The sequence below is a fragment of the Poromitra crassiceps genome (genome assembly GCF_964638095.1).
Source record: "Poromitra crassiceps genome assembly, chromosome: 1".
NCBI classification, from domain to species: Eukaryota; Metazoa; Chordata; class Actinopteri; order Beryciformes; family Melamphaidae; genus Poromitra; species Poromitra crassiceps.
In genome coordinates, this window is record NC_139623.1 from 131,475,171 (window position 1) to 131,501,644 (window position 26,474).

Below are 26,474 nucleotides of genomic sequence, written 5' to 3' on the forward strand. Positions count from 1 at the left end.
CAGTCGTTCTAGTTTTCTGAGAGGATCATAACATGGTATATTACAATTTTGATGAAGAGAGCTCACTCACCGCAGATGTAACGGTCTATGAACCTAACAAATAGCAATATATGTTATCTTTGGTTAGTGTTAATGAAGTGTGAAAACCATAATTTGCGGTAGGCAACAACCTTGCCCCAGATTGTCACGCCGACTGTTTTCATTCTGTTTAATTTGACAACACTTACCGTGTTGTCAAATTAAACAGAATGAAAACAGAATGAACAGAATGAAAACAGAATTAACAGAATGAAAACAGAATGAACAGAATGAAAACAGGGATAGATCTGATCTATTTTTGTAGGCCAACCCAGAAGTCATGGTTCCCTCGTTGGGAAGACAATGCAATTTTTGTATGGGGATTGGGGTTAAATGCCTTAAATAAGGTCTGTGATTAACAAAAGTTTATGAAACTGAGACCTTTGTGTTCAGCAAGATAATCTCCACAAACGTTTATGATTTTTGAAGCATTTCCTGAAAATCGCATTTACGCTTAGAAAATCAAGCAAGTGCTAACGTCGGGGTCTCAGGCAGATCTTAGGACTCATTCCTGCGGTACTCTATAAACACCACACTGTTCACTGATTGGCCACAGAATAGTGCTGTTCACTGATTGGCCACAGAAAGTGAAAACAATAATTTTCTGCCACAATATTAGTTAGTGTGGACTTTACGACAGTGTAGTTAAAATGTGCCTTACGTCTCTGTGGTGCAACGAAACATTGACACAGCTTTAGTAGCATATTGTAACTTAAGACAGAACTTAAGTTAAATTAAACTTAAGTGCATCTAAATTCTGAGGAAAACTACAATCCTGGAGTCTGATGGTGTCAGATGAGTCGTTGAAGCTGGTTTTTCCTACGTGACCTTAGGGCTGGGCGATATGGCCTCTAAAGAATATCGCGATACACGATATAATATATCTCGATACTTTTTTAAATCTCACATAAATGCTCGATTTAACCCTTCAGGGTTCATACACATTTTGACCAATGGATTTCCAAAATTAAAAAAAATAACCTGTATTTTATGCACACCTGGGGTAAAAAAAGAAAAGAAGAAAGGGCAGATGTAGTGAGCAAAGATGGATGATTTAATATTCCATAGCTCTGACCTAAGCAAATCTGACATCACTATTGTGAACACAAACAAAGTTACACAACACTTCTGATATAATATGATTGTGTATCACTCAATAGTCAATACAAAAAATAATGGCTTTTATAGAACCGAAAGCCTATGTGCTTAGTGTGCAGATAAAACACAAAAGGCATAGTAATTTAGACTCTTATTGGCATGACGTTACTGGCAACATATAAGCTGTCTGAATTTTGCATTGGGGCCAGGTGTTCTATAGTGAGGCATGGAAAGCCTCACTATACGCCCATCATATCTGTGTCGTTTCACTTTTGACTGAAAAATGATGCCTCTAGATTAAAGAAAATACACTATGTGATGTTGACTTTTATGTAAATGTGCGCATTCGTTTTCCTTATAGAGCATGACTGCCCCGCAGCTAGCTACGTTAGCTTCACGTTACCTTGCATGTAACGTTAGCGTTAGTTGCTTTTGGAGACACACACCCTGGACGTTTCATTTTGAGTATTCCATGAGGTTCTCTATGGTTTACGCCAGCTCTGGGAGTATGAAGTGCTTTAAATGCAGGGATTTTGGTCACAACAAGCTTGTGGACTGCTGCCTGCTGAACTAGGTAGCCACAACCAGCTAGCTAACGTTAGCCACCACAACAACTAACGTTAACGCCAAACAAATCCACTGCCTCCTCCCCACGTTTGGATTAGCGTAACGTCAGCTAAGACTTTCCCCTAATCTCAGAAACCTTGCGGGACATGTACAGGGCGTTGCAAAGTGTGTAGCGTTATTGCAAATTGCAATAGTGGTTGTTTTGTCATCATTTGAAACTGCAGCCACACTGGGAACGGCGAGTGTGTTTGACGTGTTTGACGTATCCATGTGATTCCCCCTCCCTTCCTGTTTGTCTGAGTGTGACAGAGCTCTCCCTTGAGAGGGAGAGCTGACAAGAGGAAATGTGAAGCGAGTCATGCCGGCGGCTTAAGTTATAAACAATGCGTGACTAATTATACTCAAATGTTCGTGATATAGTCATTTACTACAGTGATTCCCAACCAGGGGTATGTGTACCCCTAGGGGTACTTGAGCAGCTTGCAGGGGGTACTTGGAAAGATTGGGGATTACAATTTACTTCCAAAATGCACCGCAACTAGTTCCCCCCAGCAAGTGTCAACTGTTACACTATTATGTTACTGAAATGGCTCAAAAACGTCCAGTTGCTATCGCTCCAGATTCAGGTTTAGGCCGGCCTGGTGACAAAAGGAAAAAAGAGGCCAAGCCCATTTTGTATGGATTGACTTGTATGTAATCATCAACACGTATAAGTGAGGGGGGTACTATTGGCATGGAAAAACAGCTCAAGGGGTACATAAGACAAAAAAGGTTGGGAACCACTGATTTACTACATCTCACGTGGCACAAGCCGCGATACATCGAGTATATTCGATATGTCTCCCGCTGAAAACAGCTTGACGGATCGACGCCCAAACCACCGGACATGATTACACTTGAGATAAATGCTTCTGTCCAATGGCTGGCCAGGGAAGGTGATCATGTGATGTGTTTTGTCCAATGACAGACGGCAACGAAAAGCGCAGAGACGGAGATCGAGATCCTGAGGAAAATCAACCATGTGAGTTTCACTCAGACTATTTACACCTGCTATAACTCTTTCCCCACCATTGACGTGATATCACATCAATCCGTGTTTTCACCGTCATGTGATAGATGGCTCTCTTACTTACCTTCTGAGATACTACAGCACTTCCAAAGTTACACAGAAGCCACTGTGATTGTCCACCAAAACCAGGAAGCAGAAAAGGAGCATTCTCCCATCAGAAAACTTACTTAATTTCTCTTTCCTTTGATTGATTGATTGAAACCTTTATTTATCCCCGTGGGGAGATTCAGGTGTCTAAAACAGCGACAGGGACAGAGGTTAAAAAGTGCAGAAGTCAAGAAATAAATAAAAAGCATAAAACAATAAAAGCATAGAACAATTTTTATTTTTATTTATTTCAGATTTATTTGACAGGGACAATACACATCAATCCACACTTTAGTTCACACTACAGTGTAAATGTGTCAGATTTAGCCAAGAGGCTAATTTGCATCTGTAGTCCCTGGACAAGTTAACAATATGGTCAACAGGTCACAGTATAACAATTAAACAATTAAAATTAAAAACAAAACAATATCAAGTCAACAATATAGCAATTATGATTAAAAACAAAGCAATGGGTTAGAAACAATGTAGGATTAAAAATACAGAGTGAGAGCAATGTCCACACATACAGTAGATAAATGACAATGGTGCACAGGGGATTTAGAAATGAGTACAACTCTGGTGTTCTTTAAGCCAATTTTTTAAAGTATTTTTAAATAGTCCAAATGTTGGGCAGCTCCTTAAATGTAAAGGCAGACTAATCCAAACAAGTTCATTTCGTCTATCTATTATTAACTATTAGAGTTTTCTTATTGAAAGACTGTGTATATTTTGTCATACCTACGTGCACCCCGGACTGTGAACCGGGATGAGGGGGCCTACATGCTATCCCACACCTGGGACACAGTCCTCCTCCATAAACTACCGGCCAGCAGGGGGCATGGTCATCCTACCTATCCAGGTGGGATGGCCAACCCTTCATAAACCAGCCATACAGCACGTCACAACAACATCACGTGACGTCTCTGAGGAAGATTGCAGGAAGTATCAGTCGAAACTGTCAGGTATGACAAAATATACAGTCTTTCAATAAGAAAACTCTAATAGTAAAGGCAGACTGTTCAAGTACTGTGTGGCTCACAGAGAAAGCTGAACGACTAAAAGTGCTCCCTCTAAATGGAACCACACATTCCCCTCTTGAGATTGACCTCGTGCGTCTGGTGTTGTTTTTTATTAATACAAACTGATTCATTGGTGGAAGGGCAAGACAAGACAGGCATCATTGTATATTTTAAGACTGTCCAGGGTGAGTAAGTTATACTTTTTAATGATGTGACATTGGTGGTAACGGCGGGGCTTCTTGTCCAAGATCTTTATTGCTTGCTTGCAATAAAACCAGAGCAATACAATTTCTGGTCAGTCATTGAGATTGTATCTATCTGTGGTCTGTGGTGGGTGATGGAGTGACTGCTCTTGACATAGTAGACGATCTTTGGTCAACGCTGTGTTTTGTGGGGCAGCCAGTGTGTGATGTATGTCAACAAGCTCAGAATCAGAATCAGCTTTATTGGCCAAGTACGTGCACATAAAAGGAAACTCTCAATGTACTCGCACACAAAAGAACAGTGAATGGTCAGTCTAAAACAGGCAAGAATAACAAACAAAGGATAGTTGAACATATACGGTACATTAACTACTATATACAATTCAATAATAATAAGTGTATGAACAAAAGCGCCTATTTTTTTTATTTGTGTATGAAAGGACAGTATGTAGAGTGCAGTTTTGTGCAAGCTCACACTTCACAAGAGCTAGCTCAAAATTCAGCTCCCGCAGATTAAAATGAACTATAGTTCAAGTTCATAGCTCATATTTTTTACTTTGAGCTATAGCTCAGTATCAAAAAATGAGCAGCTCAATTTATTTCAAGCTCACTTCTTGTTTACCCAGAGGAAAGGCACAGCACTGAAAACGTAACACAAGCTTTTAACACGCAATAGCTTTTTAAACACATCTTTATTTTAAAAGATGAATGTAAAATTCAGGGGTGCCCAAGAGCAGACATATTTTATCTTGCTCTAAAATCAAAAATATACAATTCAAAATATACAGTACATAGCTTTTTCAACATTCATTTTTCCCCAGTCCAGTTTACATGCAGTTGTTCTATAATCCCTGTTCCAGTCCCAAACATAGATAAACCATAGATAAAAAAGTTGAACACACACCACAACCAATAAAACCAAAAGTAAATATAAATACTGATAAAAAAGCTGAAATTCAAACACACTGAGTGCATTCAGTAGCCTACTTTTATAGGATCTAACTAGCCTACCTAGCATAACACATCCAAGCTAAGTTAGCACAAAGTTTAGCACCTTTAGAGGATTTAAAGGGATAGTGCATATTATTGGACATACAGTTGTATGAACTCCATACCAGTTGTAGAGTGTATGGGGAGCTGACTTGCCGATCCATGACTCCTGTGGGCGGAGCTCTAGCTTGATATGAGCAGTGTTGGGGGTAACTCATTACAAAAGTAATATATTCCATGTAATATATTACTTTTGGCAGTAACTCAGTAATATAACTTATTACTTATAGGATTTCAGTAATATTATACCAGTTACTTTGTCAAGTAACTCAAGTTACTTTTTTTTTAATCAAAGCCCATATTTAAAAAAGATACAATTATTTCCTAATCAAACTGTGTGTTTTTATGCAAATAACCACTATAGATGACAATAACAAAGGAAAGGGATAACATTTAGAATTCTGGATTGTTTATGTAACCAGGTATCAATAGAACCATAGGCGGAAATACTGGAAAACTTATCCACAGGGTCTGGGAGTGCTATGTACTTACTTAAAAGTTTAGCATCCTGGTTCGGTTAATAGAAGCAGATAATAAATTCTCAAATTATTACCATCGGACAATGGAGGACTCAGAAATGACACCAGACCAGACACAATCAATCTCGTTTGAACTGTTTAGTTTGAATTGATTTTCTTTTCCTTTCTTTCAGTATGGCATTTTCCCATAAACACAATGACATACAATTATTCAAGTTTTGACAGAATTCGGCCGTAACAATAAAATAAAATAACCCCCAAAATAAATCCTATAATAGTTCTGCTGCAGCGTAACCTAGTTGTGCACAACTTACTAGAGTTTTGAGCTCAGCTTTGTTTGTTTCCTTTTTAAAGAGAAAGGTCCCCTATAATAAAGGTGAATGGTTCCTTGTTGCCTTTTTAATCCTGGTGAAGACTTTTAATCTGTATGAGGAACGATCTTACTTGGATAGATGTAGGATAGATTGAATGGAGTTGGAAGTTGGAAAAGTTAGTGAGGCCACGGTAACCCCCCTTGGTCCAGGTCAGTAGTGCAGTCCAAGGTTCCGGTTGAAGAGAAGAGGACAGATCCCTTCTCCCCTTGTCTCCTGCGCTGACACGCCCCTGGCAGGATCACTGGTGCAGTTCACTCTCTGCACGTGGAGAGTGAAGCTAGTATCAAAGGTAAATGTTTTAGGAACGATATTTCAGCAGGCACTCCACGGCACAGTAGACTAGTTTAGCACTTAAATTCACTTTATTTTACAGAGCTCATAGGCATGCGCTCTTCCTTTCAGTAAGGCATTTCAAAGTGCCAAGACATTACCGTAAGTTACTGCTGACAATTGATATGGCCCTTGTGTTGGGTGTATTTAGCTCAAATTGCATTAAGAAGTGCAAGATTATATTAGTTACCACAGTGTGATTTTACATGTAGGTTACATTTACACTGACTTCAAGGCGGTTGAAATTATTTTTCGCGATGGTTTCTGGGCAGCGCTGTCATTCTGCTGCTTCTGTTGTTTTGGTGAAAGTAATGCAAAAGTAGTGTAATAAGTAACGAGTTACTCTACACAGACAGTAATATTGTAAAGTAACTTACTTGAAAGTAACTAGTAATATGTAGTGTATTACATTTTGAAAATAACTTGCCCAACACTGGATATGAGTTAGGGGTGCTCCAAAAAATCGATTCTGAAAGGATCGCGATTCTTAATGCCACGATTCCTGGATCGATTCCAAACTCCCAAGAATCGATTCTTCGTATTGTAAAAAAAAAGAAAATCCCCCCTAGTTTGCAAAATGAATTTAGGCCCTGGCTGTAATACTTCAGAAGTTGAATTTGAAGTTCAGCATTAATACATTTGTCATTTTTTGTCTTAGATTTACCTTTGTGTGTTATTGCAATATAAAACTACATAATTGAGAATCGATTCTAGATTCTGGAATCGAGAATCGTTGGAATCGAGAATCGATTCTGGAATCGGATCGTGACCCCAGGAATCGGAATCGGATCGGATCGTGGCTTAGCCGGATCGGAGCACCCCTACTATGAGTGGAGAAAAACTAGTCGCGGCGGACATTCTAGGGTCACGGAGTTATCAAGTTTTACTCCTAAAGAAAGCATGCATGTGTTATGACATCTCATTTCAACAATAAAACCGCAGTCTTGCTGTTGATCAGACCGTGCTATTTATTGGCACTACTTTCTGGCTCCAGCACTGCATCCACAGTGGTCACTATAACGCTGTGTACAGGTGTTTCAGACACAGCGTGCTCTGTAAACAGGCTACTAAAACATGTCTGACTATGAAAGCAATGAATATATGCCGTTTACACCAGATTCGAGGGGATGTCTTTATGACCCTGAATACACCAATGAGGAACTTTGTCAGATCGACCTGGAATAGATCTTTGTGACGTCAAAGTGGCATCACAACAACCCAAAAAAGGTTGGGAACCCCTGGTTTTTACACCAAGCTAACTAAGCTAATAGCTGGTCTAAATGGGGTCAGAGAAACAATACAGATTTAATATGGGGACAAGTTTTAACATGTCATCTCCTCTCCTCCGCTCTCTCTCCTCTCCTCAGCCGTGTCTGATTCAAACAGAGGACTTCTATCAAACAGAAGATTGCTATTACATCGTTCTGGAGCTGTGAGTTCAACTGTCTCATCGAGTACCGCAGGGGTGACATATTTTTTTAGGCTTACCCAGAAGCCCCCGCAAAATGCAAAAGTCAATGGGATTTTTGATTGGGAATTTTGGTTAGATGTCTGAAATAAGGCCTGTGGTTAACAAACGTTTATGAAAGATAATCTTCACAAAACATGACTGATGATTTTTCAAGATTCAAGATTCAAGATTTTTATTGTCACTCCATGGTACAAGTATCACGTGTGAAATTCTTGTGCTATGGACTCCGTTTACAACATAGTACAAATATAGCAAGGCATATGAGTGCAAAAACAATAAGCAATAAGCACTAAGCAATAAGCAACAATAAGCAATAAGGCAGTATAGTGATAAGACAAGTCCGAGACAGTGGCATATTCACTGCACATAGGTGCACATGTCATGTGCATACATTAGACTTACTTAAACATTTTAAATTCGACGTATTTGACATACAGGTGCAAATAGCATGTACCTTATTAGACATACTGTACAATTAAACATTAGACATACGTAATGGTAGCAGCTGCAGTGCGGTACGGTACGGCTACTACACTATTTGTTGTTTGTTGTTTTTGAAGTGTTTTCTGAAAATTGAGATTCATATCGATCGCATTTACGCTTCAAAAATCATCAAAGTGGTGTTCATTATTTTGTGCAGATTATCTTGCTGAACACAAAGGGCTCAGTTTACTAACCTTTTGTTAACCACAGACCTTATTTCAGACATCTAGCCAAAAACCCATTAAAACGACCCTATTGACTTCCAGACGAGGAAACTTATAACTAATTTCCAGGTTTTAGGACTCATTCCTGCAGCACTCGATAAATAAATAAAAATACCCTATAAATACACACACACATATACATATATATATATATATATACCGTAAATTCCGGACTATAAGGCGCACCGGTGTATAAGCCGCACCTGCAAAGTTGACTGTTTTTTACATATATAAGCCGCACCGGACTATAAGCCGCGGGTGTTTTGATGTTTAATTACCATATGTAAGGGTTCGTGCACAGAGGGGATTGTCGGGAAAGAGATGGCTGTTTGGGGAAGCTCCAATTTATTAACATTTCAACAAAACAAGTTGCATATTTGCATAACGTATTCAAGTGTTACCATTTAGTGCAATAGTAGCTACAGAACATGTACTGTGCTGTGTAAATTTAGGGGTCCTTGGCATGAAAAAGGTTGAAAACCACTGATCTACATTATAGCCTACAGTAGTACCATAACAAAAAACAAAGCTTACAGCGCTTGACGAGGCAATATCAATGGCTAAATTAAATGTGTTTTTTTTAAAGTGCAAAATAAAGTGCCTGTAACACGACAGTAAGCGCGTAAGCCTAAAGTTGCAGTAACACGGCTGCTTAAAATATACGGTAATCAGCCTACCAGAAAAGTCATTAATCCTCGTCTTCATCTTTTAGGCTAAGGTGCAGTACACGGCTGTAACCAGAAAAGTCAAGTCATTAATCCTCATCTTCGTCTTCTTCCGGCGTACTAAAACCACCAAAGTCCTCATCTTCAGTGTCGGAAACGAACAGGCTCAGGGTGGCTTCGTCAGCCACTCTCCTCTCTCCTTCGTTGTCGCTCTCAAAACCAACGAACTCCTCTTCGTCACTGTCGGAATCGAACAGCCTCTGAAGGCCCTCAGCTGTGGCGGCGTCCTCCTCTTCATCACGCAGCAGTCCAGCCTTTCGGAACCCGTTGGTGATCGTGGATGTTTTGACACTCCTCCACGCTGTCAGGATCCACTGGCAAACTTGAGCCTTCAGTCGGATCTGAACGGCACCTCGGCCCTCTGCTCTCTGTGTCAACACCCTGATGCCAAGGTTACGTGCTGCTGCTCGATTTCCTTCTTTCCTTCTTCTTCTCGCCGCCATCGTCGTAACACAGCCAGTTCTCCATCTTTTGAAGCATGATGTTAGATTACAACGAGCTAGTTGTGTGGCTTAGCCTTCCAAAATGTTGCCGTTAGTTTTTTAGAATGTAATACATAGAATTGGGAATGTTACATTCAATTTCATTCAGACTGTCTTTCAGGCTCAATCGCTGCCATTTTCCCCCCGGAGCGAGGGAGGAGGGAGGGTGTTTTACTGTAGTGGCTGAGAGAGAGTAGTGGCACAGTGCTCCAATCAGGTCGCGAGGCACATTTTTTGCAACATCATCCAATCAGGGTCTCGCTCTCGTAATGTCTGTCTTGCTCTCGTTCTGCCTCATACCAACATCCATAGATTTTGGAGGTTCCCGAGTGGCCGTTTGCTGAAAAAATCCATAGATAAGCCGCACCGTTATATAAGCCGCAGGGGCCAAAAAAGGCCAAAAAACGGGAAAAAAGCCGCGGCTTATAGTCCGGAATTTACGGTATATATATATATGTATGTATGTATGTATGTATGTATGTGTGTGTGTGTGTTTATAGAGTTTATATATATATGTATTTACATTTTCCTGCAGCACTCTATAACACACTACAAACTCTATAAATAAATATAAAATGTATATAATAGATATAGATATGACAGATAAATCAAACCAAATCACCAAGTCAAAGACTAACTCTTAACTAACTCACTTCTTCTGACTTATCGCTCTCCCCCTCTCTCTGTCACTCTCCCCCCTCTCTCCCTCTCTCTCTGTCTCTCTCCCTCTCTCCCCCTCTCTCTCTGTCTCTCTCCCTCTCTCTGTCACTCTCCCCCCTCTCTCCCTCTCTCTCTGTCTCTCTCCCTCTCTCTGTCACTCTCCCCCCTCTCCCCCTCTCTCTCTGTCTCTCTCCCTCTCTCTGTCACTCTCCCCCCTCTCTCTCTGTCTCTCTCCCTCTCTCTGTCACTCTCCCCCCTCTCCCCCTCTCTCTCTGTCTCTCTCCCTCTCTCTGTCTCTCTCCATCTCTCTCTGTCTCTCTCCCTCTCTCTGTCACTCTCTCCATCTCTCTCTGTCTCTCTCCCTCTCTCTGTCACTCTCCCCCTCTCTCTCTGTCTCTCTCCCTCTCTCTGTCACTCTCCCACCTCTCTCCATCTCTCTCAGGATGGAGGGAGGAGAGTTGTATGAGAGAGTGAAGTCTGGGAAGCAGTTGAAAGAGTCGGTGGCCAAACTCTATTTCTATCAGATGCTGAAAGCGGTGGAGGTGGGTGGAGCCAGAGCCGCCGGCCTCCATGGTGGCTCTGTTGCTATAGCAACTGCTGATTCTGTTACCAACGATCCTTTATACACTGTCAAGATGAGTCATTACATGCCCGCACAATTTTACTAGTAGAAGGAGATCACTCCATGAGTGGAAATAGCAACACTCCAAAAAATGTAATGCAAGACTGCTCAGATTTCTTTACACATTTCTGCATGTGCCTTCATCAGAGCATCATAAGCCCCTTCTAAACATGCAGTGAAATCCAGATTATAACCAGCTGCTAGCCGGTCGGGTTGCATGTTTAGAAACAATTAGCCGCCTTACGCACACTCCCGCGAGTGCGGATCATGACCATCTGAGCCCCTAGTACAGGATCCACATCATTGGAAAAACGGCTGTTGTTTAACACCGGCAGCTCATGTTCCGGATCATGTATGTCTGAGTGGGCGGGTGGTTAAATGGCACTTTACAAACCATTAATGTCCCAGTGATCATTACTTTTCATGAATGGACGTAGCGTTAGTTACGTGGCTGGATTATTTGGAAGAGAGCCAAATTAGGTGAGTAAACAAGTAAAAGTTGAATCGTTTCTTTTTCCCCCATCTGCCAGTTTAAAAATGCAACAAGAAGATGAAAGCCTACTACTTTTAGCCTACTGCATAGGCTAAAGTACCCGCTAATGTTCACGTAGCCTATTAATTAATCGTTCGGGCAATCGCTTATATCAGGGATACTCAACTTGCTTTGCCCGGGGGCCACTTTCGTGAAATGATAGAAGGCCAGGGGCCAGTTAATAAACAAACAATATACATTTTTCTGTAGTGGATTGTAGGTTTTTGGTGTGTCAGCCGGAGTTTAGTCTGACAATGTTGTGCACACCGGATAGTTAGTTAGGTTAAGTACATACATACGTGCCTGGGTAGTGAGCAGACGGCGGTATTTGACAATTTAGCAGCTAAATCATAGATCATTGAAAGATATTCCATATTCCGGACTGAAATGCTATAACAGAAATGGAGTATTGGCCAGAATGACATGAACATTTGGACACTTATTCAGCGGGTATCTTGCATGTTGCGTTCCGGTGCACTGTAAAAAAAAATCTACGAATTAAACGAGCAAACTCACGCTTTCCTCAAGTGCTGCAAACGGCTTGAATGGTTTATTTTCCTCCCGACCTGTCTGTCTTGTAGGCTATGTAAAAATGCAAGAGTTGCATCAGCCTATATCGAGACATATAGCCTAACTTTTGAGGGGAGAAATAAATTGAAAACTAGTCAGATATGACTTGAATGCCACTTGTAAAATCATCCACAGTGTAATGTTAGTGCGACAGTGCGACCACTATTTTGACTGGCAGCTTTTGGCCGATGTAACAAAGGCAAGCGCTCACTTTTTCTGACACATTGCCACCCCACGTTATGCTTGAATGCGTCGGAATGCATCTTCCGTTAAAACCGCATGTTTTTTAATCGAGTTTGGTTACAGATTCGCTAAAGCTGTTTCCACATCACATTTATTTTGATGATACACCCTACCGCACCCCCTCCCCTCGCCCACTCTACTCGCCATCGGCAGAGAGAATATGGACCATTTCCAGCTGTTTCTAAACAAAGACTCCTCATGTCTAGAAAGGTAAAACCGGAAGATATCCTCCTCTGGCTAGCCGGACATGATCCAGACTTCATGTTTAGGAGAAGCTATACAGAATGATGGTATCAGACAAAGAGCTATAGGGTATATAGGCCAGTGGTGTAGTGGTCCCTGGAGAAGTGGGTAGACTGTAATTTACGACCCCCCTTTGCAAAAAAACGCGAAATAAGTTATGTGTAGGACAGTCCACACATGCTGTGTGATGTGGTTTGGTGAAGATTGGACAAAATTTGAAGGAGAAATAGCAAAAAAAAACGCTTTTGGAGACAATTCAAAATGGCGGAGAATCTAGTTAGACGGAAATGGGGGGTGCCTCTATCAGCAGATGTGGAATGACCCAAGGAATCCAGGGAAAAAATAATTTTGATTATGGATGCTGCGGTTCAAAGGTTATGGACCAAAACATAAAGAGGGCTGTTATAGCGCCACCTAGTGGTCAACAAGTGTAATTTTTCCGCCCATAGTAAAAGGTGACTCTGTGAACCTACCTACCAAGTTCGGTAGCGGCAGGGCTTATGGTTTCTGAGTGGGACCAAATCAGCTTACAAATTGGTGAGTAAATTGTGTGGACAAACCCTGTTATAGGGACTGCGCCTTGCGTGCGCTGGCCCAAAATATATATAACGGAGGGGGGGGGGGGAAGGCAGATCCTGGTGGGATCTGCCGCTAGAAGTGGATAGACGCATCTATCCTGCACTACACCACTGGTATAGGCCAAGTATCAACAGCAGCAAGCTGTATGGGTCCCAATAATAGACAACCAAAAAACAAGAGAACAAAATGACATAGGAAACACAGCCAAGCCACATTATTACACAGCCATTATAAGAAAGGTCGATATGAAAAGTCATCATTTAGTCCTTAGATTGCATGCTATTTAATTGATGGATCCAAAACATCTCTGTTTGGGACAGAAGCTTGGGGAGGAAAATAGCATGCAAGCCTCAAGAGCCTATAGACACAGATACAGGAAGTGACTGGAAGTTGGACCGTTTAACTCTGAACAGTCTCTGTTGTTACTGAGGAGCTGGCTACAAGTTAGCCGTTTACCTGAGGCTCCCCCTCTCTCTGTGTGTGTGTGTGTGTGTGTGCGTGCGTGCGTGCAGTACCTCCACATGAATGGGATCATCCACAGAGATTTGAAACCGGAGAATGTTCTGCTGGCGTCTCAAGAAGAAGAGTGTCTGATCAAGGTACACCTTCATCATGTCATCATCATCACCAAGCACCAACCTCAGTCTTAGAAAAATTAAGTAAACGCAGAAGTGGCAAAAGCTGCATTTCCTTGAATGGCCACTTGAGGCTGGCTCTAAAAGCGAGCAAATCCCCATAGACCCCCATGTTAACACATTGAGTGCCAGCCGTTTTTTCAATGCTGTAGGTAAGTTGTGCCAGGTTTTTTTTTGAGGATTCTGGCTCATTTTACAAGAGCCGAGGATTCTTTTCTGTTAAGACTTCGTGAACACCAATCATCTAAAAAGAACTAATAGAATGTGTGCTTTCTCTGTCTAAAAGAGTTAGTTTGTAGAGTTAGTAGTTATGTAGATATTAGCCGTTGAGTACAGCATGGTTTCAGAGATTTTCAGAGAGTTTTGAGATAAATGGATTTTTAGAACCACCTCACGTGCCTGTGATTATGGGTGCCCTTGGGCAAGTCTGTATACTGTTTTGTGTGTGTGTGTGTGTGTGTGTGTGTCTCCAAACTCCTCCCTCCGTAGGTGTGGCTTTGCAGTGTTTTGTCACAGGCGAGTTTCTGTTGCCTCACAGATCCCAAAAAAATAGAAGGGAATCGCAGGAGCGGGGAAGAGGAGAGGAGAGGCGACGGGGGGGGGGGTTAGACACGGGAGAGAAATTCCTTCGCGATCCCCTTCTTCCAATCTTGAGGCAGCCTACTCCGCTCTGCTGCTGCTGCTGCTGCTGCTGCTGCTCCTCTGGGCTGCTGCTGCTGGCGGCTCTCGGGCGAGTCTGGAAACGGGCTCGTTCGTTTCTTGAGGTGTCGGCTGAGAGCTTTGAAGAAGCTTTTGCGATTCTGGTCTTATTTATGCGCAAAGGTACTCGAGTGTGTGTGTGTGTGTGCGCGCGCGCGTGTGTGTGTGTGTGTGTGAAATCGAAAGAGTTTTCGCCCAGCTATTTCCTTGAAAATTAGAATGGCTTTCTCCCGCGGACTGGCTTTCTCTCTGTCTGGAGAGAACTGTCGCCACTTAGTGGTCGGTAAAATAGATTATACACATTCTCTTCCTCCAATATTGATATAGAAGACGTAAAAGGGGTTGATTGATGTCCCACCGTCAAAAAAAAAAAATGTTTATGTAAGACGAGATATCTCGTCTTTGGCACTCAACGGTTGGATTATGTAAGACGAGATATCTCGTCCATGGCACTCAACGTGTTAAAATGCCCGACTTTATAGCTGAAATAAATTTCACCATTCATGACAACTGTACGGGGGGTGAATTTTTATATAACCCACCTGTTTATACAGTATTTGGCTGCAAAAATAAGTCTGATTTTATAGAAGTCAATGGAAGTCCCTAATTCTCACTTGATTTATGACCTCAGTAAACACTTTCCTAACCAGTGTTCTTAGCTAATGCAGGCAGTGTCCAGCTGGGTGAAAATAGTAGGGGGGGGGCGGGCGCATGGGGGGGTGCTCACCAATACATTTTCTATTGCAATAGAAACAAACGGTGCCCTTTATGGATATACCCAAACATATGGATATACCACTATTCCTTCAGATATTGTAGTTGTCATAGACTGTGTTGCATAGTTGATCGCTCTATTGATGACAAAAATGTGTTATTCTAAGTCGCTTTGGATAAAAGCGCCTGCCAAATGACGTAATGTAATGTAATGTAATATACCAATAACACTTTTAAAAACATTTAGAAAGTGTCATAAGCGCTCCGTCTCACTCAGTATACAATTACATTCTACACAACACACAATTTCCTACTCAGCTGTTTGCATGACATGAAAATTAATATTCCACTAATATTCCCGGTTACATGCAGCATTGCTGCATTACTGTACCATAAAATGTCCCCATGACAAGTTAATAGATCCCCTTAAGAAAATGTCTTGAAAATGTGACACAAATGTCTACTTGGATTAGCTGGTTAGATTTTGGTGGTGAACGTTCAAGGTCACTGTGACCTTACGTCTGTCCATTCCATGCTTGTTAACGTGATATCTCAGGAACACCTTGAGGGAAATTCTTCAAATTTGGCACAAATGGACTCGAGGGTTAATACGCTAATTATGACAAATTTCCACACAAATGTGTGTGTCTCTGTCTGTGTTTGTGTGTTAGGTGACAGACTTTAACCAGTCTCGGATGCTGGGGGAGGCGGCTCTGATGCGGACCATGTGTGGCACGCCGTCGTACCTGGCCCCGGAGGTGTTAAAGCAAGCCCCAACGGGCTACGGTCTCACCGTCGACGCCTGGAGCCTGGGCGTGGTGCTCTTTGTCTGGTTGGCTCACTCGCCCTCACATCTGTCTCTCTCTAATATTTCTCTAAATGTTTGATTGACAGCTGGCTGACAGTTTTTTTTGTAAAAAAGTCTCCTTCTGGTTTTGGCTCTCATAAAAATCTCTCTCTGCCTGTCTGTCTGTCTGTCTCTCAGTCTGGGGGGTTATGCTCCCTTCCACGACAGCTTCGAGCACGATATAAGAGAACAGATCTGCCAGGGAATTTTCAAGATGCTTCCGGCCAAGTGGAAAGGCATCTCTGACCAAGGTGTGTGTGTGTAGTGTTTGACACAGGATTTATTGAGACTGTGGCGGCTGGACCCTAGGGAGGTCCGGGTCCGATAAAAAGCTGCTAAAAGCAAAGCAAAATAGGAAGTGAAATGCTTGTGCATTTTCTTTTCAAATCCCACTTTAACCCCTGCGCATGCAAATACTTCTGATGAGTAATGGGGGAGAAAATGTTGGCAATCTTTTGGGTATTTGGCCTAAATCTTTTGTAAGTGGATGGATTCATTATTTGCCGTATGCCCAAATTTACATGCTCTGTTTATGAAATAAAGTGTGTGTGTGCGCTTGCGTGAGTGTGTGTAACTGTGTGTAACAGTGAGTGTGTGTTTGTGTGTCTTCAGCGAAGGACGTGGTGAGAAAGCTGCTGGTGGTCGATCCGGAGAAGAGGATGACGATAGAAGAGGCTCTGAAGCACCCGTGGCTACAGGTCAGACTCATGTTCTTATAATATACATCATTGTAATATAGATCATATTAATATATAATATAATTTAGATCATATTAATATACATCATACTAATAGATCTAATAGACTAATAGATGTTATTACAATATATATCGTATTGTTATAATATACATCATTAATATGTTCTGATAATATACATAATCATATTAATATATTATAATATAGATCATATTATGTTCTTAACATATACATTATATTAATGTTATTATAATAGATCATATTACATACATTATATTAATGTTATTATAATAGATCATATTACTTGGATATAATATTACATATTACTTGGATATCTCCCCTGTATAAATAAATGCTAAATAAAAAAAAAATAAAAAAAAAATATTAGAATTATTATAATATAGAACATTTTAATGTTATTATATAGATCATATTACTGTTATTATAATATACATCATATGAATCTTACAATATAGATGATATTAATAGTATTATAATATACATGATGTTAATATTATTATAATATAGATATTAATATAATATAGATGATATTAATATTATACATAGAGGTGCACCAATTGATCGCCGGGCCGGGCCCCCCCCCATTCACCAAACTGGCCCCCCCATTAAAAAAAATAAAATAAACGTTTTTTTTGTGTGTGGCTAAAAACGTTTTTCTGTTTTAAAGTTGAAAACGGAATCTGGCTGTCATTAGGCATTGATTAACTGAATGCTATTGCTAACTGTTACTTTGAACATCCATTTGCAATGATTCTGGCTTGGATATTAACTATTGTAAATTTGTCACAATGAATGCAATTTGTGCACAATGTGTAAATACATTTAATATGAATTGTTTAGGCCTAATTATTTGTAAAGTCACAACACATTAGAGATGTGTGTAGTTCTTCATAGATTTAGCCTCTTCATTTTGCTCTCAAATGCACCAGGTTGATGAATTTTACTTTAAAATGTACAAAATATTCTTCCGGGGGAGAATCCCGCCGGACCCCCCTTGGGTAGCTTGGCCCCCCCAAGTTAGGGGCAGGCCCCCTCTGTAATTTGGGTCTGGAGCCGGGCCTGCGCAGCGTACAGGCTAACCCGGAGTCGGAGGTGCCCCGGGAGAATGCTACAGCTGGCCGGTAGCGGTCATTAACGTGCAGACTCGTTATAGTGTCTCTCTTCCACTCAGCAGCTAACGTGAGAGTAACATGGCTCTCTGGCAGGCAGACCACAACATCCTGTCTCACACTCTTCACTCTTCCCCCTATTCCCAACCCCGTTCCTATCCGGCCAAATACCCGTACGGACACCCGTCTGAGCCTGTTTGTCTGTTTTGTCCTGTGTTCTATAAAAATTGAAAATGTGAAAATAAAATATATATAAAAAAAAAATCCCACTAGTACACATGTTTTTGTTACCCAGGAAAGCAGCAGGGGGTAGCAGCAGCAGCATCGCCTTTTAAACTTTTATATCGTACTCTCAACCCACGTTTCTCCACCGCTGGGGGCTGTTTCTTCCCCCTCTTTTTTCCCTTCTTCTCTCATGGCTGTCCAGACATGTGTCAGGCCAGTCAAAATAAAATGGAAACTTCCGGGTAAAAATTTCAAACTAATGTCATTTAAACAAGTAAATGGATGTATGTTGGAGGAGAAAAAGGGGTTTCAACAAACGAAGCAGCAAAATTTTTACCAAAATACTCATTTTGATGTTAAGATTACATAATAGAGAAGCTGTAAAGCATTACTCAAAATGTGAACGTTACAATAAGGGCTTTATTTTGAAAGAGCTAAAGCGGACGACCTACTTACGTTCTGGCTGACTTGACGCAGTCTATGTGCCTGGGGCTGGGCTGTGGGCATGACAAGAGACACTTTTTTTCTCTCAGCATAATTCGGTCAATGTAAATTAATTAACTGTTAAGAAGGCCGTATTTCAGGCTGTGGGAATCACTGAATGTCACTGACTCACGCTGGAAAAGGGGCGGCAACTCAAGCAGAGGAGAAGCACGGTCGTAAAATCACGGGTTGGACCACCGCCACGGCCAGCCGGAGCAGAGCCGCCGCGTAAAAACCCACCTCACTTGCAGGGTCGCTCTATCGGCTAAACGGCCTGGCTTGGAAACTTTTACACTGAAGAAAATGCCACTAGTTTGTGGATATTTCGTGGGATTTTTTACCAGTCTAAAAGGGAACGCTACACTACGGGGATGCCTGTATTGATTTATTATTGATTGATTAGATCTCTCCTTTTATTTATTTATTTCATGTTTTGATTTAGTTCATGTTCCATCCCTCTGCTCGCACTGTGTGTGTGTGTGTGTGTGTGTGTGTGTGTGTGTGTGTGTGTGTGTGTAGGACCCTGTTATGTTGGAGCAGGCTGACAAAGTCATGTACCCTGCTGCTCCTGCTGCCATGGTAAGCGCACACACACACACTTGGCCTGTGCAGTTGTTCACGTTGTGAAGGGTAAATTTAGAATGTTTATGTTGTAGTTTTGAAACAGTCTATTGACTGACACAGTTTGATGGCCACAGGCTCTGTGGTGCATCTGGGTAGAATCAGTCTTGCACTGAAAACAAACGATCAATCTAACTTGCTAATATGCATGTTGTGCTTGCTAACGTGGAAAAACGCAATATTCTCAGCAACTGAGTAGGAAACTGATTTCACCATTGAAATCAGTGTGAGTTGTACATGCTAGTCAGTAGGGTTGGGAATCACAGTACCTCACGATACAATACTATCACGATACTTGGTCCTCGATAACGAAGGTAATACGTTACAGTGATTCTGCCATAATCGATATATTGCAGGAAATTGCATGTACGATACATCACGATATCTGTGTAACTGAAGAGGAAAGAATACACCCTAAAAAGGCTAAAAGCAGGAATTACCGGTATATTGTATTTATTCACAGAATTAACATGAAACAATGTACAACAAAGTGCATACTATTACTATGCCTCCTGCAGCCCATGTCAGGTGCGGACTGCACCATCAGGCACTTCGGGCAGATGCCCGGTGGCATGGCCTGCAATTTCGTTTTTCTTTTTTTTCAGGCCAGGCCAGGCCACTCACTGAACAGCAGGCCAGTATGTATAAGTGTTCCTAGTTGTGCAGATAGCAGGTAGGCAGGCTGCAGACAGCATGCAGGGAGGAATTAGTTAACTTTTCAATCAGAAGCTGCTGAGACCCCAGAACGGGTGGGCAGGGCTTGCTGTTCAATGGTGCCAAAATGGAGAATAAAAAAGGTGCAGAGAGGTGGAAAGCAAGGAGCCTATGTTGTGTTTTGGCCTAAACTACAATATCAGTGGTAGACAATTTAATTTCAAGAGAAATTCAATTAATAACACTAATTTGTATTTGTTTATTTATTTATTTATATTAGGCTATATAAAAAATCCCATTGGTCAAATGTAAACAGTAGTGGCTAAACTGAAAGTATGGGTTGGATTGCTTTTGGGGTTTTCTTCACAAAAGTGGAGAAGGAGGCAGAAGCAGCACTAGCACTGCAGCAGGTGCTCCTGCAGAGCTGGAGGTGGTGTTGAACTTATCAGAATCAGGAACCTTCAGGTAGGCTACAATTTCAGAGCATAAAGTGAAACATGTAGGCTATATGCTTATTGCTTTCACATTAGTCTGCTACGTGCTTCGACGCGTCACGTGTGGCTAATTTTAGCGGCTAACTGTTACTTTTCGTTACTTTACATGGCAGTAAAATGCCACTGAATGACCAAATTGATTTAACTTTTAACCATTTCGATTTCCACTTTCAATACGGACCCCCAGCATTGGTTAGTTGTTAACGTCGTGACTATATTTATAACGTTAATAACGTACTCCGGTTTGCGGGCTGAATCTGTGTGTTGCGCAATAGCTACAACCGCACTCTGGCTGTAGACCCGAGTTATAAACTGGAAACCGATGTACGTTATAACGTTATAAATCTAGTCACGTTATAAACAACTAACCAATACTGGGGTCCGTATGGAAAGTGGAAATCGAAATGGTTAAAAGTTAAATCAATTTGGTCATTCAGTGGCGTTTTACTACCATTTAAAGTAACGACAAGTAACAGTTAGCCGCTAACATTAGCGCTTACCTGGACATAGCTTACATGGAGCATTTGTCTTTCTCCAAAATTAAGAGCACTGTTACTGAAAATTGCACACCATTGTACTGTAAGATGATGATTTTATCTTGGACTGCTGCTAAACTCAGTTGACATTGCACAAGGTTTTTGGTATTCCTCCTGAAAGTGACTTGAATTTAATTTATTCTACTATTTTATTTTGAATTGCACTATATTCATTTTATTTGAGGACAAGCTCTTGCTTTAATTTTATTTGAGAGATTTTATGTTGGACTGTTAAAGAGAATGAGATGTTTAAATAAAATAGCCTACAGAAATTGAGAAGTTTTTGGTTATTTATAGGGATGTCCGATATTATCGGCCTACCAATATTATCGGCCGATATTAGCATAAAAAAATCGATATCGGAAAATATCGGTATCGGTTTTCATGCCGATATTTTTTTTTTTTTTTTTTTTTTAAATACAGGGGGTCTCACTGAGAGCAATGCTCTCTTTTTCAGGAGTGCCCTGTTCACATTCACACACACATTCATACCTGGAAGCTGACCAGTACAACCACAGTCTGATCTGTTGGCCACTGAGCAGCTCCACTGGAGCGGTTGGGGTTAAGGGCCTTGCTCAAGGGCACCTCAGTGGTGGTAATGAGGGAGGGGCAAGCGCTGCCTTTTCACTACCGACGACCTTCTGGTCACAAGCTCGCTTCTCTAACACTTACAACTTTAACACAACATGCATATTATATATTAAACTCTTCAGCTACATTAAGCTACATTATGTAACTTGTTACGTGAAATTTTGGTGGAAAAAAAGCCAGCTTATATCGGTATCGGTTGATATCGGTTGATATCGGTATCGGAAATTAAGAGTTGGACATTATCGGATATCGGTAAAAAAGCCAATATCGAACATCCCTAGTTATTTATTTGTTTTGGGTAAATTTATTGTTATATAATAAAAAAATTAAATAAAAAATAATCGTTAGATTAATCGACTAATCGAAAAAATAATCGTTAGTCGAATCGATAAGAAAATAATCGTTTGGGACAGCCCTACAGTCGCTCCAATGGGGAGCAGCTGTAGAGCAGTTGAGGGCTTATCCCAGTTGCCTGTTTCCGTGCAGCCAGACGACTCACAGAAGGGAGAGTGGCCAGCGAGACTAGCCTAAACTCAACCCCCCCTCCCCCCACACTCCCTCCCCAGGCACCCCCCACACGGCCGGAGGCCTCCAGGAAGAAGAGGAGCAGAGAGGAGGAAGAGGAGGAGCATCCTAACAAGAGGAGCCAAGCCCCGCCCCCTGTCCAGCCGTAGAGCGGGACAATCAATGGGGTGCTCCGCTCAGGTCTCCAGACATTCCTGTTCCTGTCATGACTACTGTCTGTAAATATTTTTATAATAAACTGTTTTTCATTGATTAACTCCTCATTCTTCATGTGTTACTATGGAGACGGATTACTCTAATGTAATCTAACGGTTCTCAAATGGTTTTCAGCCAAGGATCCCCAGGTAGAAAATATACCGGGGACCCCCTCGTTCTGATTTGTGATTTTGGGCTAAGCTTAATTGTTTCCACGGTAACGTGCTTGACTTTTAAATTGATAGGTTTGTTAGATTAGAATGTAATCCATAAACCATTTTAGATTTAAAGCATACAATATTTTCTTTGAACTATGAAGTTTTTGCACACAAAAAAGTTTGTATTTTAATTTTCCTGAAAACTTTTGGTGGACCCCCTGGCAAAGTGCCACGGACCCCTGGGGGTCCCCGGACCCTCATTTGATAACCACTGCTCTAGTTACTTGTTGCAGTCGAGGAACCTATAAAGAAGGAAAAGACATCACTCACGTTACAGTGTTCGAATTTTGCATTGGGGCCAGTTCTATAGAGAGCCGCAGGGATGACGTATTTTTGTAGGCTGAATGCGGAAGTCCCGAACTTCCTGGTTCCACACTGTTTTTGTCTATGGGATTTTTGAATGGGTTTTTGGCGCGATGCTTCAAATAAGGTCTGTGGGCAACGCAAGTTTAATCAAACGCGAACCAAGGTTCAGCGGGATAATCTTCACACATGAGGACCACTTTCATGAGTTTTGTAGCGTAAATGCGAGCCCTAGAAGTAAAATGCTCGAGCTAAGCTAATCCTGAACTACACACTGTCGCATAGGCTACACGTCACGTCAGCACTCAACCTGGACTGTTGTTGATGTGTGCACTGATTACCTCGGGCTGAACGGGGCTGAACCAGGTGAGGGAAAGAGAATTTCCGTGTTCGCCCTTTGAAGTGGTGACGTTATTGACGTATATAGCCACATCGACTCAGCAGTGTAGTCTCATTTAGCCGTTTGCTAGCTAGCCGCCCGTTTAACGGCATGTAAAAGCTTCAAAACTCATAAAAGTGGTCTTCATGTGTGAAGATGATGTTACTAAACACTGGTTCGCGTTTGATTAAGCCAGCGTTGCCCAGAGAGATTATTAGAAGCATCGCGCCAAAAACCCATTCAAAACTCCCATAGGCGAAAACTGTATGGAACCAGGGGCGTTAGCATCGATGATTTCCGGACTCATTACTGCGGCTCTCTATTGAAGTGAATGGGGCAGGCAGGGGAAGTCCCACTATTTATAAATTATCATATCTGTGTCATTTCACCTTTGATTGAAAAATACTTGCACCAGATTAAAGAAAACACATTAGCCTACGTAATTTTTATATATGTTTTTTGTATGTAAATGTGCATGTTAATTTTCCTTATTATTGGTCTCCAAACAGATCATGGCTCTGTCCAGCAGCTTAGCTCAACTCAAGCCCGCTTGGTCCAAAATAGAGCTAGATTAGCTAACTACATCATGATACATGACCAAACAGGGCATCAGTCAACATCACATAATGTATTTTCTTTCATTTGGATTTGAAAGTTAACTTCAAGTCCTGCTTAGGTGATATCTTGAAACTATAAAGATCCAAAGTCCCTCCCCTTCAGGTCGGGGCCTACCAGTCCCCATTACAGCCAGTCTCTTTTTGAGGCCAATGCGGAAGTTGCCATACTCTCAAATGGCCAGTGGGGGGCGCAGCTTGTGTAACATCATCCCTGAACGTCCATTCAACTCTATGTGAAACGAGCCAACTTCTCTCTCGGTCTCTGTCTTAAATAAACACTTTACAAATGAGTTTATGGTCTGAAAAAACAATTTCAAGTATTTTTCATGCTCTCAAGGCCCCAGTTTTTTTAATTATAGCCCCATTCCGAGGAAAATAGGCGATATACTTTGGATATTGGGAAACAGTAATACTTCCGCCCGTTAGAGGCAGCAATGTGCCGCAAAGGCATCTAGTCTGCGGAAAGTACACGAATAAGAAAACCTAGCAAAACAAGGCTAGTATGGCTAGCAGATAGCAAGTCATACTTTAGCAAATTATCAGAAAATAGCGCTACTTTATGATATTTTAATAATGTTAGTAGACACACGTAACTGTATAGATGGCATACATGTAACGTGACGCTCATAACATGGCGGACCATTTAACGTTATCTAACGGTATGTAAAGTAGCCTAACGTTAAATGGTCTGTCCATGTTATACAGTAAGCGTCATAAGGTTATATGTCAACGTGACATAACATCACAAGTTTTTGCAGACATGAATGCTGTTGGTCGTTTGTTCAATTTGCTTTTCTGTATGGTATTGGACATTTAAAAATGATACATACTTGTCTTGAGGCATCCGCCAAGCTCAGCAATTTGTTATCCTTATTTTAAAACATACTTTATCAGATCGATAGAACTCAACATAGCCTAAGGTCTTGCACTAATATGTCTACTGGTAAATTAGGCATATATAGATAATCATCCAAACAACACTTGATACAAATATAGGTAACCATTTCACAGCAGTACAGCCTACCATGGTGGAAAATTAACCATTCTTTAAGTTTGAATGATATCAAAATATATGTTGCATGGTGTAGCCTTTGTTTATGTTGAATTGTTACAGCTAACCATATTTCAATAAATATAAATCATTCGTTGATTTGAAGCAGTCGGTTGGTTCTCCATCTTCATTCTTCTTCCTGGTCATTTGGTCGAAGCTGGTTCACTCGACATCAAATATCTTTATATCACATCTTATTAACAACCTGCCTGCTCTGACCAGACAACTATAATGGGCTTGTTCTATGAGATTTGCGGTACATTCGGGTACATGATTTAATTAGCACATAGCCTACACAACAAGGTTCTTTGTTGGCAATGTTTATTGACAAAAACACACTGGCAGATACATACCAAATGGTTCAAAGTAAATATATCAAAAGTCTCAAATCTGTCAGCATTTAGCTTATGTTATTGCAATATCTTAGGTTGAACAACTGATGATCAGCAATATTCTCACAGTAATATGCACATGGGAATCAAAACGTAGCATTCATTTTCACAAATAATTTGACCAAGGGACAATGTGCCTCTGTTCTGTTGTGCTGTTCCTGCTCCACCATGGTACTCCGACGGCCATCCCTTGAAGAAACAAACGACACCGTGTTATATTAATTACTATAACATAACGCCACCAAATTTCAGTTAAAGTAGGCTATAACGGTGCTCACACGTTAGCACACGATGCTAATCGAGCTAGCGTTAGCTTACAAACATGAGCATCACTCAAACAGTCCAACGAGTCCAACATAGCAGAGCACCAAGTGCGCGACCAAATCCACCTCAGTTATAAATTTTAGAGTTTGCCCAGAGATAAGTATAATAGCAGTTTACCTTGTGGAGGCTTAGCAGCAGCTAGCAGGCTGGAGACTCACACCAGGCACAATGCCACAATGGGCACGGTGGCTCAGTGGTAGAGCTGTCGCCTCACAGTCAGAAGGTCCTGAGTTCGATTCTCGCCTGGGACACTGTGGGCACTGTGGTTGTGTTCCCCCCCATATCTTCAGTGCCTACTGCCCAGGTGGGGTATCTCGTCGTAAGGGCCTTTCTGTCTGTGTGGAGTTTGCATGTTCTCCCCATGCTCCCCCAGGGGGGTTCCTCCGTATATAAACCCCCCCCCCCCCCATTAAAAACATGCAGAAGATCAGATCGTCATCGTCATCCGACCAGTGACGACAACATCCGAAGTCGGTCCCCGGGCGCTGTACGAGAAAGCGACCACTGCTCCTGGCCTGCCCCCCGGAGGAAAGGACAAAGCCAGGATGGGTTAAATGCAGAGGACAAATTTCACCGGCCACCGTCAGCATGTGTGTGTTGTGGCCCTCCGTGCATGTGTTGATTGTAATCGTGTGACAATAAAGACGGGCTTGTCCGTCTGAAATCGTGTTTTTTTTATGCACCAGGATCACACCACACCATGGTCTCTTGGCCAGGCCCCGGACAAGACGGTGGTCGGCTGGCTGGACTCCTACTCGCCCATACCTTCGGACTAAAAGTTATTATATTTGTTGTCCTGGACCATTTCACCACTGCAACCAGCCAGCCAGCGAGCAAGCTAGCAAACAGAAGCGAACAACAAGATGGCAGTCGTTCAAGCCTGTGAGACAAATTCGGAAACTCCCCCGGCAGCCGCTAGGGGCAGCCGCCCCCTCCTCCTTCTTCTTCTTCTACTAGT

At 41.7% G+C, this 26,474-nt stretch overlaps 1 protein-coding gene across 1 annotated transcript in view; it reads left to right on the top strand.

The window, feature by feature from the left end:
* chek2 (checkpoint kinase 2) overlaps nucleotides 1–22,232 on the top strand; it is a 60,312-nt gene extending 38,080 nt beyond the window's left edge. Inside the window, exons 8-16 of the mRNA XM_083640523.1 lie at nucleotides 2,711–2,764; nucleotides 7,722–7,786; nucleotides 10,842–10,941; nucleotides 13,701–13,787; nucleotides 15,908–16,068; nucleotides 16,222–16,334; nucleotides 16,696–16,781; nucleotides 19,136–19,195; nucleotides 22,079–22,232. Of these exons, the coding sequence (XP_083496649.1) occupies nucleotides 2,711–2,764; nucleotides 7,722–7,786; nucleotides 10,842–10,941; nucleotides 13,701–13,787; nucleotides 15,908–16,068; nucleotides 16,222–16,334; nucleotides 16,696–16,781; nucleotides 19,136–19,195; nucleotides 22,079–22,186 (834 nt within the window). The 3' untranslated portion in view covers nucleotides 22,187–22,232. The remainder of the gene's footprint in view (nucleotides 1–2,710; nucleotides 2,765–7,721; nucleotides 7,787–10,841; nucleotides 10,942–13,700; nucleotides 13,788–15,907; nucleotides 16,069–16,221; nucleotides 16,335–16,695; nucleotides 16,782–19,135; nucleotides 19,196–22,078) is intronic.
* Nucleotides 22,233–26,474: the final 4,242 nt, after the last annotated feature.